The sequence below is a fragment of the Salminus brasiliensis genome, chromosome 6, assembly GCF_030463535.1.
Source record: "Salminus brasiliensis chromosome 6, fSalBra1.hap2, whole genome shotgun sequence".
Lineage (NCBI taxonomy): Eukaryota > Metazoa > Chordata > Actinopteri > Characiformes > Bryconidae > Salminus > Salminus brasiliensis.
In genome coordinates, this window is record NC_132883.1 from 2,473,566 (window position 1) to 2,489,860 (window position 16,295).

The 16,295-nt window shown below is 41.1% G+C and overlaps 3 protein-coding genes across 4 annotated transcripts in view; 2 read left to right on the forward strand and 1 right to left on the reverse strand.

The window, feature by feature from the left end:
• Nucleotides 1–7,443, reverse strand: part of lrriq3 (leucine-rich repeats and IQ motif containing 3) — an 11,942-nt gene extending 4,499 nt beyond the window's left edge. The window contains exons 1-7 of the mRNA XM_072681309.1: nucleotides 7,164–7,443; nucleotides 5,428–5,719; nucleotides 3,935–4,258; nucleotides 1,391–1,468; nucleotides 1,204–1,318; nucleotides 867–1,107; nucleotides 250–738 (exon numbers count right to left, since the gene is read on the reverse strand). Of these exons, the coding sequence (XP_072537410.1) occupies nucleotides 250–738; nucleotides 867–1,107; nucleotides 1,204–1,318; nucleotides 1,391–1,468; nucleotides 3,935–4,258; nucleotides 5,428–5,700 (1,520 nt within the window). The 5' untranslated portion in view covers nucleotides 5,701–5,719; nucleotides 7,164–7,443. The remainder of the gene's footprint in view (nucleotides 1–249; nucleotides 739–866; nucleotides 1,108–1,203; nucleotides 1,319–1,390; nucleotides 1,469–3,934; nucleotides 4,259–5,427; nucleotides 5,720–7,163) is intronic.
• An 869-nt stretch (nucleotides 7,444–8,312) lies between these two features.
• On the forward strand, nucleotides 8,313–14,229 carry fpgt (fucose-1-phosphate guanylyltransferase). 2 transcript variants are annotated; one of them, XM_072680777.1, is made up of 5 exons: nucleotides 8,313–8,347; nucleotides 8,468–8,641; nucleotides 10,737–10,904; nucleotides 10,994–11,086; nucleotides 12,056–14,229. In XM_072680777.1, the coding sequence occupies exons 2-5, from the start codon at nucleotides 8,563–8,565 to the stop codon at nucleotides 13,429–13,431; spliced, it is 1,716 nt and encodes a 571-aa protein (XP_072536878.1). In that variant the 5' UTR covers nucleotides 8,313–8,347; nucleotides 8,468–8,562; the 3' UTR covers nucleotides 13,432–14,229. The 2 variants fall into 2 exon arrangements, with proteins under 2 accessions (XP_072536878.1, XP_072536877.1); XM_072680776.1 differs by having other exon boundaries at nucleotides 8,323–8,641.
• Nucleotides 14,230–15,415: 1,186 nt separating this feature from the next.
• tnni3k (TNNI3 interacting kinase) overlaps nucleotides 15,416–16,295 on the forward strand; it is a 33,770-nt gene continuing 32,890 nt past the window's right edge. Inside the window, exon 1 of the mRNA XM_072680775.1 lies at nucleotides 15,416–15,455. Coding sequence (XP_072536876.1) covers nucleotides 15,416–15,455 — 40 coding nt within the window. The remainder of the gene's footprint in view (nucleotides 15,456–16,295) is intronic.

Consider the following 16,295-nt stretch of genomic DNA (forward strand, 5'->3'; position numbering starts at 1 on the left):
TGTGCAGGGTATTGAACCTGTTGTTTAGGTGTGCAGGGTATTGAACCTGTTGTTCAGGTGTGTAGGGTACTGAACCTGTTGTCCAGGTGTGAAGGGTATTGAACCTGTTGTTTAGGTGTGCAGGGTATTGAACCTGTTGTCCAGGTGTGTAAGGTGCTGTACTGTTTGTCCAGGTGTGTAGGGTACTGAACCTGTTGTTCAGGTGTGTAGGGTACTGAACCTGTTGTCCAGGTGTGCAGGGTACTGTACCTGTTCTCCAGGTATTGGTATATGAGCAGCTTCTGAGCCTCTGCCTCATGCTTGCTGGTAGCAACCTGTCTTCTCTTCTCATGCTGTGCGTTGCTGAGTCTTTGTTGATTACACTGTTTTGTGATGACTTTGGCCAGGGACCTGTGCTGTCCGCTAAAATTGATGACCATCTCGTGCTCTGACCTTCTTCTCCTTTTACCCTCCAGAAAGCTGAGGTGTTTCTGGCGGGCAAGTTGCACTTCCTTTTCATTTTTGGCCCTCTGCAGGCTGAGCATTTCTTCCAGTTCGGCTTTGTCTTGGTCTTGTTGTAAAAGTGCATCCCTCCTCCTAGCCTCCATGAAGCTCTCGCGGTGGCCACGGGCACTGTCACGCCGGCCCTGCAACTCCACAACCTGTTCCATCTTCTCCTTCAGATCCTCAGCCTTCTTCTTCGCCCAGTAAGCCCTTTCGATCGTCTGGAATGGGACTAGGGTGAAGCAGTCGTGGCACCTGACGATAAGGATGGGAATCAGTGGGATTTTATCGATACTGATACTCTTATTGATACACTCATTGATTTGGTACTTGGTTCTTTTGTACTTTATGGCCACCATGTAGATCCATCAGTTTCTCCTTACCTGCCACTGAAGCGCTTCTCAGAAGAAATTTTGGGAGGGCGTTGCTGTGGGCAGTAAGGGCGGACAGGTTTCTGTGAATGAAGACGACCAATGGCATCCCGCACCTCCTGTCCAAGAGCTTTACGGGATATTAGCATGTGGGTGTACGGCTCTGACGAGTGCACGGTGGCCTTGAAGCCAAGCAGATGAAAGGCCTCCCTGTCCATCACCTCATCGTGAACATCATCCACACCAACAAGACCTAAAGGCAAAGGATAGAGTCTATAACAACAATAACTTACTATCAAGGGTGTGGGTGAACTGCACCACTGCTGGACTACACCCTTGTCAAACGTACTGAGTTTGCTGTCGCCTGGTTTCATGATGTTGCTCTCAGGAGTGTTACACGGCATCCTGAGGTCCTTCAGCATCTTGCTGTCTAGTGATCGCACGCTCATCTCCTCCTGCACCATCTGTTGTGTAAAGGGACAACATGCTCAGAATCACCTCTTTTCTAATACTTTAACAATCTCGGCTTATCTCACCTCCGGCCTGTCCACCTGCTCCAGTTTACTCAGGTTCATAAACAGCCTTTTCACTGCTGAATTTCTCTCCTCCAGCTTCTGTGAGATAGAAGAAGATCATTCATTTCAGAAACTGAAGTCCATCAACGATTCATCAGGATGGACAGACTGAAACGACCAATATGGACATCTGAAAATGTGGCCATCTGCACTTATATCAAAACGGATTGGGCATATTCTTCATTTATATTGTATACATATACATATATGGACAAAAGTATTGGGACACCTGCTCATTCAGTGTTTAGGGGAATTAAAAAGAGTTGATCCTGCTTTTGTTGGAGTAACTGTATCTAGTACCCAGGGAAGAAGGCTTTCTCCTAGATTTCTGTGAGGATTAGAGCATTGTTGTGAGGATTTGATTGCATTCAGACACAGCTGCTCCACAGCTCAATGCTGGGGGGCTTTATACCCCTCTAGCCCACGCCTGGCATTAGGCAGCATGGTGCATCAGTTCATGCTTATCTGCTCTGGAGAGTCTTTTTTTGTGCATATGTGCATTTGCACATCTGTGTCAGCTATGGGTGCTGAACATAAAGCAGCTGAAAGTCCATATATTCTACTATTATCATACATTTAAAACATATATTAAGCCATATATCAGATTTACGTATGGGGTCAGAAAGTTTTCCCCAGTTTTTCCTATTTTTCACATTTTAGAAAATATATTAATCTATAAAATAACACATAAGAACTCATATTAATAAAATATAAATAAATAAATACTATATATTACCTCTAGCCTATTTGTCTTGTACACAGTCTCACTAAGACCATTCCATGTAAAAATTATTGCACTTGGTACGTAAAGGAAGTCTGATTCTAAAAAATGCACCAAGCCTGAATACACACAGACTTCACACATATACTTTACACTACTGCCACTGGAACTGAACTGATATTGTAAGCATGTGATCACTGATACCAGGCCAAGCTGATCTGTCCTGCACTCCTTAATCCAGGATCTAGTGGTTTCTGGAGAGTGGGGTGTCAACTGTGCACTGACTGGAGTTCCACTCCTCTGTAACACTCTGCATAATCTGGAGGCACATCAAAGTAAGGAGGTCATATATTGACTGTGTTCATCATCAGCTTTAGAGATTATAGAGTTTGTTCTTATTTGATTTAACACCTTAAATTACAGACTTATTATCCAGTTATTAATATTTAGGACCTGTTATTCAGTATCTACTATGCCTTATTTAATGACTACTCTAAATGATCCAGTATCCACTATGAATTATTCAGGACCTACTCTGAATTATTCAGTATGTACTCTGAATTATACATTATGTATTCTGAATTATTCAGTATCTACTCTTAATTATTTAGTATTTACTCTGAATTATTCAGTATATACTATAAATTATTCAGTGTCTACTCTTAATTAATCAGTATTTACTGTGAATTATTCAGTATCCAATATGAATTATTCAGTATCTACTATGAATTATTTAGTAGCGAATATGAATGATACATTATCTATTCTGAATTATTCAGTATCTACTCTTAATTATTTAGTATTTACTCTGAATTACTCAGTATATACTATAAATTATTCAGTGTCTACTCTTAATTAATCAGTATTTACTGTGAATTATTCAGTATCCAATATGAATTATTCAGTATCTACTATGAATTATTTAGTAACAAATATGAATTATACATTATCTACTTTCAATTATTCAGTGGCTACTAATTATTATTTAGAATTTACTCTGAATTATTCAGTAACCACTATGTATTATACATTATCTATTATGAATTATTCAGTATCTACTATGAATTATTCAGTACCTACTCTTAATTATTCAGTATTTACTCTGAATTATTCAGTAACCACTATGAATTGTACATTTTCTACTATGTATTATTTACTATCTACTATAAATTATTTAGCGTCAAAAAGTATATATTTTTATATATTATTCAGCAGCATCTATTAGATATTCAGGACCTGCTATGGCTTCAGGATATACTTAGAAATGTCAGTATCTACTACAAATGATTCAGTAACTACAATTAATTCTTCAGTGTCACTATGACATGCCCAATGTGTAAGCTCTGCAACTCTGTTAGGAACTGAAATGAAGGCCTACGGTTTGAGTGGTTAATATACCCAGTTTTGTAGGTGTGGAAAATATGTAATGTTCACCCTAGTCTCTTCCTGGTGAGGTGTCCTCTAATCCATTTCTGGACAATGAGAATTGGGCAGTATTTAGCCTGGATGTGATTTATCTCCACAACTAATCCTTGTACCTTTTTCAATTCAGCCTTGTATGAATCCTAAGATACAAAACATCAAAAATCACAAGCATAAACCACTTTTCTAAAAACTGGAATCAATGATTACTTTAATAACTGTGATTTTACGTTATTCCACTTAATAGAGTAGACTGAAACATGCTGAAAAAGCTTTGTATTATCATAAGAATGATTGCATTCAGATTCCTTTTGAATGGTGATGTATGATAAAGAAAAAAGGCAATCAATATCAATACTGACCGACTTTGAAGATGGATAGAGATTCACACAGAAAGAGGAAGCCATCGTTTTAAACTTAGGAGGAAGGTGCCAGCTTTCCACGATTTCCTCATCTGAGATGACGTGGTTATCCAAGGCCTTCAGGGACCAAATGCTGTTGACGACGCAGTGCCTGTAGTTCCGCTTCAGACTGAGCGGCGTGTCGTAGAGGGTTAGGGCCGTTAGTCTCAGACAGCCGGACAGAGCACTAATACTGCTCCTGTCTGCGATGTTGTTGTCGTGTAGATTGAGGAGTCGTAGATCTTTCAGATTACTCCAAAACGAAGCACTGGGAAGATGACTGATCTGACCAGACAAAAAAATGATGTTATTAAATTCACATTTTGCTTCCAGAATTGCATAGATTATACACACTACAGTGCAAATGTTAAACTATACTGAAAATCTGCTGAACTGGACAGTAAGTGTAAATCACTGATATCAGAATAAACACTAATAATAACACTCCTACAGAAAGTGGTGGAGGTTCTCCATCACTGTGTTCATCATTAGAACATCTCCAAAGTTCTCCTCATGGAGTCTAGTATTATTTAGAGTTCTCCTCAGATCAACACCTGGTTTGGTGGTAAATCAGGGCTTAATGATGGTAAATCAGGTGAGCTGCTGCTGCTGCTGCTGCTGCTGCTGCTGATGGAGTTGAACACATCCTCCACGCTGTGCTGGCTGGACTGGGTGGTGTCCAGGAGAAATCTGGAGGAACCGAGCTCTGATCTTCAGACTAGCTCACCGACAAGATCTCACTACTTTCTTTCTTCAGAATGAGAAGCTCTTGTTCCTCCTTTTTACTGGATTTATCTTCACCTGCTTTATCTGTTCTGATGAGATCTGGAGCTTCTACAGGAAAACTTTCTCACTGCTGAGAGATCAGGATCTAGAGTACTGGGATTAGGGGTCTAAACTCTCTGAATGGCACTGTATTTCATAAACATATATTTGTTGGGTCATTGTAACCCAAATAGGAAAGTTATGATGAAAGTTATCTAAAAACACACATTTCAGGTTTATTTTAATTGTGTGTATTTTTTGTACGTTTATTCACAATACAATTAGGATTATTTTTTGTGTTTTTAAATATATAAATATATCACACAAGTGTATTTTTAGCTATATGTAGTGGTCAGCCTGAAACACGGCTTCAGATTTGTGCTCAGACTCAGATAACATATGGACCAAAAGGACATTTAATGGGTTACTGACTGTATTCACCCTTCTATCTGAACCACTGCCATCTATGAACCATGTCTAAACTTTGCTTTGACTTGTATATGGTGTATGCATTCAATACAATAACCTACAGCCCCCAGGCACAGTTATTAATGATTAATTATTAGTGATTAAACTGAATCTGTCATTGCTGTTTTCAGAATGAAGAATGGGGTATGGCCCAGTCCCAGTACAGACCCCGATGTACAAATTATTAGAGGATTAACAATAATAATTATCATCAGAAATACCTGATTCCCCTTCAGATCCAGCTTTACCAGGTGAACACACTCTGCAAGAGGATCTATCCTGGTCAGGAAGTTGTCAGCCAGGATGCAGATTTTCAGTGCTTTGCAGCTTCCAAGCTGGTCCAGGTTCTTTAACAGCAGGCCACTCAGACGGACCAGTAGAATGTCCTGTAGGTTTGAGGCTTCATCCTCCGGTAAGGTGCTACGCCCATGGTCCAAAATTAAGGACTCAGAGCAGTTCACCAGAAACGCCTTCTGAGCAATGAGGGCCTCCATTTCACTGCCACAGGTCCTACTGGATGATAGTGGGGTGGGGGTCAGAAAAAATAATACCAGTCAAATAAGAGATATCGTCGTTGTCATGCAAACGCCTTCGCAAAAATGTCAATTTAGCCAATTTTTGACTTTTTTAATATAAACCGAATCTGGCAACTGGAATTTATATGATGTCCAGGATGAATGGACCAATAGAAATGCTCCAAAATGACAAATTAAAACTTTTTACACTGACCTCCTGTAAAGTGAGTCTTTTGCATCAGTGATGAAACTATTTGCTCAGTAAACTACTACCAAATGTTTGTGGACACCCCTTCTAATTAATGCATTCAGCAACTTTAGGTTGCACCCAATGCTGACGCAGATGTACAAATGAACACACACACACACACACACACAGATTGTTTAGTCCTTGTAGAGAAGTACTGCCAATAGAATAGGACTCTCTGTAGCAGATAAACATTGATGAAGCTATTGACATCATGCTGCCTAATGCCAGGCGTGGTCTAGAGGGGTATAAAGCCCCCCAGCATTGAGCTGTGGAGCAGTGGAAGAACTGTGTTCTCTGGAATGATGGTGGCGGTGGAGCGCCATCCAGTACTTTTGGGATGAGTTGGGGAGTTGGGAATGATGACTCAATGCTCCTCCTCCAAAATCTAGTAGTAGGAGGAGGAGGAATCTGACCTCTACACTGAAAGTTAAGAAGGTCTATTTCCATCTCCTGTAAAGTGAGTCTTTTGCATCAGTGATGAAACTATTTGCTCAGTTAACTACTACCAAATGTTTGTGGACACCCCTTCTAATTAATGCATTCAGCAACTTTAGGTTGCACCCATTGCTGACGCAGATGTACAAATGAACACACACACACACAGATTGTTTAGTCCTTGTAGAGAAGAAGTACTGCCAATAGAATAGGACTCTCTGGAGCAGTTACACATGATGAACCTACTGGCACCATGCTGCCTAATGTCTGGCGTGGGCTATAGAGGGGTATAATAAAGCCCCCCAGCATTGAGGAGCTGTGGAGCAGTGGAAGAACTGTGCTCTCTGGAATGATGGTGGTGGTGGAGCTTCATCCAGTACTTTTGATGGGATGAGTTGGGGATGATGACTCAATGCTCCTCCTCCAAAATCTAGTAGAAAGTCTTCTTCCCTGGACAGTAGAGACAGTTACTCCAACAAAGCAGGATCAGCTCTTTCTAAACAGTGAATGAGCAGGTGTCCCAATACTTTTGTCTATATTGTGTACACTGCTAATAAATGCTATTCAGGTCATTTAAGGTCATTCTGTGGTGTTGGTTCAGCATCTGGACTGCTTCACTGTGGCTCACACCTCTGCTGGGCAAATAAACAAGCTCCTCAGGTGTAGCTTTAGCAGCTAGTGCTAGCTACCTGTACCTCTGCTTGTGTCTTTACTTCATTAGATACCTCAAATATACTTAATCCTGTAATGCTCTTACCTCAGGGTGACTTCAGACTCTTTAACCCACCGGTATGCAGCACTAATTTTATTTTTGTAACATGTTTATTGTTATTTATAAGCTCCAAACCTACTTCTGTTAATAGCTAGCTAGCTAGCACACGTGCTGACTACATACAAAGTAAACACGAAAGCCGCAGTTGCTATGGCAACAAGTTTGACACGCGAGAAAATTTTTTTCCTGCTGATTATTTTATTTAATCACAGCTTTATCACAAATGAAAACAAGTAAGTGCTAAAATGAAACCCTATACATAGAAATTAATTGTTAAAAAAAATATTTAAAATAATAGCTAAAGTGAATTGCGGGTTGTGTCACGTGACTCAGAAAGTCGTGCCGATAGAAGTTGCTATTCTTTAAACAAATGTAAATGTAAAGTATTTTTTTTAAATATGTTTATTTTTATTTATAAGCTCCAAATCTACTTCTGTTAGCTAGCTAGCACTAGTGCTAACTACACAAATCGTAACACGAATTCCGCAGTTGTTGCTATGGCAACAAAGGTTTGACACGCGGGTACTTTATATTATCCTGCTGATTATTTTAAAACACACCTTTATGACAAATGATAAACAATCAATTGCTAAAATAAAACCCTATAAATAGAAATTAATTGTAATTTTTTTTTAAGTAATAAAGATAATTGCGGGTTGTGTCACGTGACTCAGCAAGCCGGCGAGCGGGATAGAAGTTGCTATTCTCTAAACAAATGTTTATTTTTTTAACATGTTTATTTGTATTTATAAGCTCCAAATCTACTTCTTTTAGCTATCTAGCATTAATCCTAACTACACAAATCGTAACACGAATGCCGCAGTTGCTATGGCAACAAATGTTTGAGTATTTTTCCTGCTGATTATTTTAAAACACAGCTTTATGACAAACGAAAACAAGTAAGTGCTAAAATAAAACCATAGAAATAGAAATAAATCGTTAAAAACAATAATAAATAATAATAACAAATAATAATAATAACAAAGGTTTGATTTTTTTCTGCTGATTATTTTAAAACACAGCTTTATTACAAGCGAAAATAAGTAAGTTATAAAATTAAACCATAGAAATAGAAATAAATTGTTAAAAAATTAATAAAAGTAATAAAATAAATTGCGGGTTATGTCACGTGACTCAGCAAGCCGGCGAGCAGGAAGCAGAGAGTCGTGGTTTGTTGTTATTCTCTAAACAGATGTTTATATGTATATAGTAATATATATAAAACATATTTTACATAAACTCGACTTGCAAAAAGCTTAACTTAAAGGACACGTCGCTGTTTTCTTCAGGGGGCGCTTCCACGCCGTGTGTTTCCTCCTGCTTGCCTTAGTTAGCCAGCCAGGTGGCTAAGCTAGCTAGCTAACGTTGCACTGAGCTTGTCAGAATGAATGAAGAGCCCAGCAGTAACACACTCCTGCAGAAAGCCACCAAGGACAAACTGGAGAAATTCAACAGACTACGGGGTAAAAATCTATCATCACTAGCTATATAACTGTAGGGTCTATATGGGTCTACTTAGCTGACCAGCTAGTTAGTGCTGGCTCCTCTCCTCTGCTCTGCCCTTATCTGCTGTGCTCTAGACTGGTCAGGCAGATCACTAGTGCTAGAAGTTCTGCTGATCTGACCTGATTCAGCTCCAGAAGGACTGACATGACCATTAGCAGGGCAGTAAATGAGCTGGAAAGCGCTGCTGCACTGCCTGTAGGGGATTCCCAGAGATGTATCAAGCATTCTGCACCATTCAGTGGTTATTAAAGGCACAGACCCAGAGAGCAAGCTGTCAGACCAAGGTGTTTGGACCAGTATTACACAGCAGGGTTTTAATTAATGCTTATAAGCATTAATTAAAGTAAATAAGTATATATAGTGGGCAGTGGTGGCTCAGCGGTTAGAGCGCCGGGATATCGATAACAGGGTTGTGGGTTCGATTCCCGGGCTCGGCAAGCTGCCACTGTTGGGCCCTTGAGCAAGGCCCTTTACCCTCTCTGCTCCCCGGGCGCTGGAGTTGGCTGCCCACCGCTCTGGGTGTGTGTGTACTCACTGCCCCTAACACATGTGTGTGTGTGTGAGTGTGTTCACTACCAGATGGGTTAAATGCGGAGGATTTAACTGTACCGCACATTTCGCTGTACAGTGACAAATACGTGCACCTTTAAGTTTAACCTTTAGTGGTTGGTGTGGCGCAACAGATAACACCACTACCTGCACTGACCTACCACAAGATGTTGAAACTGGGGTTCGATTCCCAGTCTGGGTGACTATGCTGCGCTACACCAATAAGAGTCCTTGGGCAAGACTCCTAACACTACACTGGCCCACCTGTGTAATACGAGTCACCCTGTAAGTCGCTCTGGATAAGAGCGTCAGCTAAATGATGTAAATGTAAATATAAGTTGAGCTCTCAGAGGAAGGAAACCACATTCAAACTGACCAGGCTAAACTTAGTTTAACTAAGTGAATTGATTTTCTGTGAAAATGACTAGTGTCGCCCCGATATCGGAACTGTATCGGTATCTGCGACGATACTGGCACTTACACACAGTATCAGTATCGTCAATAGAGAGCACCGATACCATGAAGCTTACTGACGCCCTACATTATTTTAACATAAACTTGCAAACGTTCAAACAACCAGTAAAATTCAGTCATAAATAGTTATTATCATAAACAGACGTTTAACGAACTCTCAGCACTTTCTGTCTGCATGTGGTGTTTATTGTTGGTTGAGTTGAGTTGAGTTTCAGCAGCTTGTTTAAAGGAAACACTGAAGTTTAGTAGCTTTAGTAACTAGTAGAGACGTGAACCTGAAGGTGAAACTGCTGCTCTGTTTGTCTCTAAACTGGCGTGTTTTTTTTTCACGGCTCTGAAATGTGGATTAAACAGCAGTTAAAAGCTTTTTGGTGAAGCTGAGCCAGATTCTGCTTCCCTACCTGCTCGTGTTTCTGCATTGTGGCCATTTTTATTTTTTTTTTCAGCTCTGAAACTTTTCAGATGTGCAGATCCTCAACCAGTAAACGCTGTTATTTCAAGCTTATTTGATCTTATTTGAGATAAATATAAAAAAAGTGGATATAAAAAGTGGAATTCTGTAAATATCAGGATTTCGAGTCCGAGTTGGTATCAGTATCGGTACTCTGCATCGGCAAATACTTGGAAATCTGGTATCTTAAAGAAAAAAAATCCCTAAAAATGACATTAAAATATATAAAAATGTGTTTACTTTAGCAAATCTTGAGATATCACAGACCACAGATCACAAACACAGTTTGTTGTATTTGAATGATTCATACAGTTCTACTCAGTATTATCATGTGTAATAACACAGTACTTCAGCCTTTGGGGCAATTGTAGCACCTTACAGTGGTGCTGAATTGAACCAGGGGTCATCATGACATTTACTATAGGCATTTACTACAGACATTATTTTGCTTCACATCCTACATGAACGTGTACACCATAAATAGTTTGCAAATAGGCCAAAATCTTCTCTAAACTATCATATAACAGTGTCTCAGACTGCTTTGTGGAGATGGATCTTGATGTTAAGTGTTTTTCCAGGCAGGGAAGTAAAACCTGGCGAGTTCTGGGACCTTGTGGTCATCACTGCAGCGGACGAGGACCAGAGAGCTGCCTACGAACTCCAGATCCGTGAGAAGTGCAGCAGGAAGGAGCTGCCGCTTGGTATTAGTTACCACGTGATTGCAGATCCTCCAGGATACAAGATTGGTCAGTAGAACAGCGGATGTTATTATGAAGCTTTACGTCATCTGCAGTGTCAAGATTACAGTATGATCCTGTGTCCGGTGTTGGTGCAGGTAACGGAGGGTCAACGCTGCATTCACTGCAGATCCTGAGTGATGCGTATGGGGAGTCCCTGTCGAGACTCAGAGTCATTCTCATACATGCAGGTAAAGTGCTTTTAAATAGGAATTTAAACTTCAATTATCTGCTTGTTTTTAAATAATGGACATTGAGGAGATACTGGATGAGTCTAAGATACTGGATGACAGATGGACAGACAGACTGGAGCCGAAAAACACCTAAACCTGTTCAGTCATTTATGTATTTTTATATTGGCATGAAAATAATAACAGAAAAATTCTACAACTTAGGCCTACTTGAAGCTCCCTAGCCACAACATCCTAATAGTGGCAAGGCAAAGCGAGTAAAAGCATTCAAAAGCATTTAAACAATATTTAAAAATAGTTGTTAAAAAAATCTGTCAATAAATAAATATACAATATTAAATAAAATAATAATTATTAATATAATAATAATAATAAATAAATAAATTAATTAATTAAATAAAAAATATATACAATTTCCCACTGGATAGCAGCTATAACTAAACAAATTGAATATCACATCCTAAGTGTGGGAACTAATCAAAAGATACGTTGAACAGCAGCCATAACTTTACTTTTGCTCTTAGTATCTTAGTAGATCTTAGTAGATCATTTGAGGTAACCAGCTGTTCTAAGCTGTTCCTTAAACCTTGGAATATCTGTGCCAGCAAACTTTTTTAAAACCTCCAAGGAGTTGATAAAGCTTAAGATAACATTCAGGTGTCATATTTTTTAAAACAAATGGTCGTATTAGTGTAAAATCCTGTAGTGTTACTCTACCGCCTCAGCCCACATGCTGCTCTACCTTCAGATCAAGCTTCTGGAGCTTCTCTCAGCTTGTCCAGAAAAGCATGTTTATTTTGCACTTTCCAACTGTAGGGGGAGCCCAAGATAAGGAAATGGCAATTATATTATTAAGTTACACCGGTGTTTGTATTTGCATGGAATTTCTCTTTTAATCATCTGCAAATTTGTCCATCAGTACCGGCCAGTAATTAACACTAATAATTTTAATAATCTCCATGCATGCAGGGGGCTTCAGTCAGCGCTTACCCAACGCTAGCGCCCTTGGGAAAATCTTCACCGCGCTACCTTTAGGAGAGCCTCTGTATCAGATGCTGGAGCTGAAGCTGGCCATGTACGTGGACTTCCCGTCGCACATGAAGCCTGGCATGCTGATCACCTGTGCCGATGACCTCGAACTGTACAGCGCAAGTGACCGCATCGTGTTCGATAAGCCAGGCTTCACCGCGCTGGCCCATCCTTCGTCTCTGTCCATCGGAACCACTCACGGAGTGTTCGTTCTGGAACCAGCAGAAGATCCCTCAGTCCGAGACCTGGAATACAGAACCTGCTTCCAGTTCTTGCACAAACCCAGCGTGGAAAGAATGCGCAGTCGTGGCGCTGTGTGTACGAACGCGGACCACGAGTTTGTCTACACGGACAGCACTTACTACGTAGATCACGCCACCACAACGCTGCTGCTGGATTTGTTCAGAGACATCCGACCTTTGAGGTGTGAAGTAGACGCTTATGGAGACTTCCTCCAGGGCCTGGGGCCAGGAGCCACTGTGGATTACACCAACGACACTGCCAACGTCACCAAGAAGGAGAGCAGCCTGGTGGAGATCAGGGAGAAGATCTTCCACTGTCTCAGAGGAGCACCTCTCAATGTCATTCTTCTCAACGAATCAAAGTTCTACCACCTGGGAACCACTGAGGAATACCTGTTCCACTTCACAGCTGACCCGTGTCTCAGGGGGGAGCTCGGCATCCTGCCAGCCGCCTTCAGCGTGTATGAACCTGAGGCTTCGGAGAAAGCTGCTGCTTGTGTTATGCATAGCGTTCTACACCCTAGTGCTTCAGTATCTGTGGGCAGCGTGGTGGAATACTCCAGACTGGGGGCCGAGGTCACAGTTGGCACCAGGGCTATCGTCAGCGGTTGCTGGGTTGGTGCAGGACTTTCAGTGCCTGATGAAACCTTCATCCACTCCTTAAGCACCAGTCTGGACGGCAGGACCTGCTTTGTGACCGTGGCGTTTAGCGTTCGAGATGACCTGAAGAAAAGCGTGAGCAGTCCTGCAGGTGTGAACGAGCTGGAGCTGTTTGGAGCCACCCTGGAGGAGTGTGTGAGCCGCTGGGGGCTGTGTGCTGGAGACGTGAAGTTTTCAGGGGATGGAAGTGTGTGGAACTTGTGGAACTGCTGTCTTTTCCCTGTGTGTGAGGATAGGAAGAGTTCGTTTGCTGCAACACTGGGGATGGTGTGGGCAGTGCGTGGAAAGGAGACGGTGGCCTTACCCAGAAACACCAAATTACTCTCGCTGCAGGAGATCCTGCAGAACAAGGACCTGGAGCAGATGCTGGGCTTCAGAAAAGGGCTGTATGAAGAAATTCTCGCAGCTAAATGATGCACAGCATGCTGTAGGTCAACAGCACTGTATAATTGCACAGTTTGGTGCACGTAGTCAATCAGCAGATACACATCTGGTGTCTGAAGTTTGCTTCTTTGATTTTGCACTGGAGCTACAGGGCTAATTCGCTTAGTCACACCATAGCAACCACCTAGCAACACCATAAAACCCATCTAGTAACCACTTAGCCAAACCATTTCAACTACACATCAACACTACAGCACCATGGCAACAGAATAGCAACCACTTAGCAACACCATAGCAACCACTTAGCAACACCACAGCAATCGCCTAGCAGGACAAGGGAACCATTTAAGGAGTGCAACCATTCTCTTCATCATTTTCTTCAGGAAATGCACTTTTCTAGTGGTTGTTATGGTTTCTAGGTATGGCAATAACACAGGAGAACCATCTCTGGTTCCTTAAAGAACCTTGTAATGGCCTTTGTATTCTGAATAGAGTAGTGCAAGCCACAGACCCAGATCATCACACACCTGACTGTATTGACTTGTTCAGTCTTTGTTTATTCTGATTTAAGCTCTGCTACCAATCAAAAGTTTGGAATCACTTGTAATATTAAAGAGTTTTGTTATTTTATATACATATAACATCTCATATCTGTCTTGGGATTTGATCACCATTTAAAATCTGATTTTATTTTTATATTATATTATATTTTATTATATTATAACATTAATACTCTCCTCAAAAGCATCCACAGCTCTGTTTGTCATTTTTGTACTTATTAATTGTATTTATTTAAAATTTATATCAGATGATTTGGGTTATGGGATTTATGGAATGAACAAAACCATTATTGTTATTATTATTATTATTATTATTATTATTATTGATAATAACATAATGAATCTCTGCCTTGTTTGGAACACTGAAATTATTTTTATTAAAATCCATATGTTTTGACTATTTCCCCTGACTGTTTGATGTGAAAGGTTTATTCACCTACCTTAATGAACTCCAAGGTCTGTTAAATCACAGCAGTACAAACAGCCTGTGCTTCACAAACACAGCAACAGCACCTGAGATACACTAAATGGCCAAAAGTATTGGGACACCTGCTCTTTCATTCACTTTTCTTCTGAAATCAAAGGCATAAAATATAGAGCTGATCCTGCTTTTGTTGGAGTAACTGTCTCAACTAGAACTTAGAGGGACATTGCTGTGAGTATTTGATTGCATTTCAGAGAACACAGCTCTTTCACTGCTCCACAGCTCAATGCTAGGGGGGCTTTATACCCCTCTACTAGCCCACGTCTGACATTATGCAGCATGGTGCCAATAGGGTCATGATGTTTATCTGCTCCAGAGAGTCCTATTCTATTGGCAGTGTTGACGTGTTAATTACTGACACATTTAAACCAATTTACTGTTCTACACAGTAAATTACTACAATTATAAGCCATAACATTAAAACCACCTCTTATGCTGCCAGAACCCAATTGCCCAATTGAGGCCTGAGCCTTGAGCATCACTGAGCCTTGGGCACCGGTGACCCTGTTGCTGTCTGTCCATAATGCACTTTTGGTAGGTCAGTACTGACCACTGCATATCAGGACCAGCCCACAAGACCTGCCTGATGTTCTGGAGATGTTCTGACCCAGTCATTGTCTGGAACATCACAGGTTGGTCTCAGATTCGTATGCTTGACCACTGTTCGCTTGCTGCTTAACATATCCACCCCTAAATAGGTTCCATTGAAACCAGATCTGACCTGGTTTTAATGTTATCTCTCTCTCTCTCTCTCTCTCTTTTACACACACACACACACACACACTATCTCTCTCTGGAGGGGGTTCAGCTGTCCCTGCTGTCAGACATTCCTCCCAGTGTATTTTTAGCAGTGTGATCCTGGGCTTTATCTGCTCGTGTCTATTGTGTGTGAGACCGGAATAGAGTTTCAGCTGCAGGACACTTTTGTCTCGTCTCCTAGTGAAGACGGTCCAGGCCGAGCGGTGGTCCGATGGGGAATTACAAATCAAGACCCACTCAGACATGCACAGGTAAAGCCCCCCTTAAACTCTGTTGTTCACTTACTAACCTTAACACTTGTCCTTCGCTGACCTCTATCGGTTTTATGATGCAGCTTGTTTCTTGACATTTTCGTTGCATGACGTGATCAGAGCTGGTATCAGTCCGATACTATCCAGTATCACCATCAGACTGATATCAGCGGGAAGTGCTGGATTAGACATTGGAGAGGTTCATGAATGAACTCAGTCAATGTTTTTTATGCCAACAACTCATTTACTTCACAAAAATTACAATATATAGTAGGCAATATTTGGACAAAAGTATTGGGACACCAGCACATTCAGTGTTTCTTCTGAAAGCAAGGGTATTAAAAAGAGTTTATCTGGCTTTTGTTGGTATGAAGGGGAGGAAGGCCTTCTACTAGCTTTTGGAGGAGCATTGCTGTGAGGATTTGATTGCATTCAGCAACAAGAGTGTTCGTGAGGTCAGGATGTTGTATATACTCCTCAAGCCCATGCCTGGATGGCATTAGGCAGCATGGTGCAAATAGGTTCATCATGTTTATACGCCTCTACAGGGACTAGACAAGACACATCTGTATCACAGGGGTGTCCACAAACATTTGGACGTATATTGTCATTACCTTTTTCTTGCTGTTTACCAGTTCTTGGTGCGAGATAAGTCCTGTTAATAGGTGTGAAGTTAATTTCATGAGTAGGTATTAAGCATAGCTGATGGTAGGTAGGCCAGGGGCGGGGGACCAAGGGATGGAGGGCCCTGCCTGAAGCTGAACTGAAGCTCTTTGCTGAAGATAAGTATCTAAATATATAAGCACTGGTGCCCAAAACTGGTGCCCAAACACTAACCCT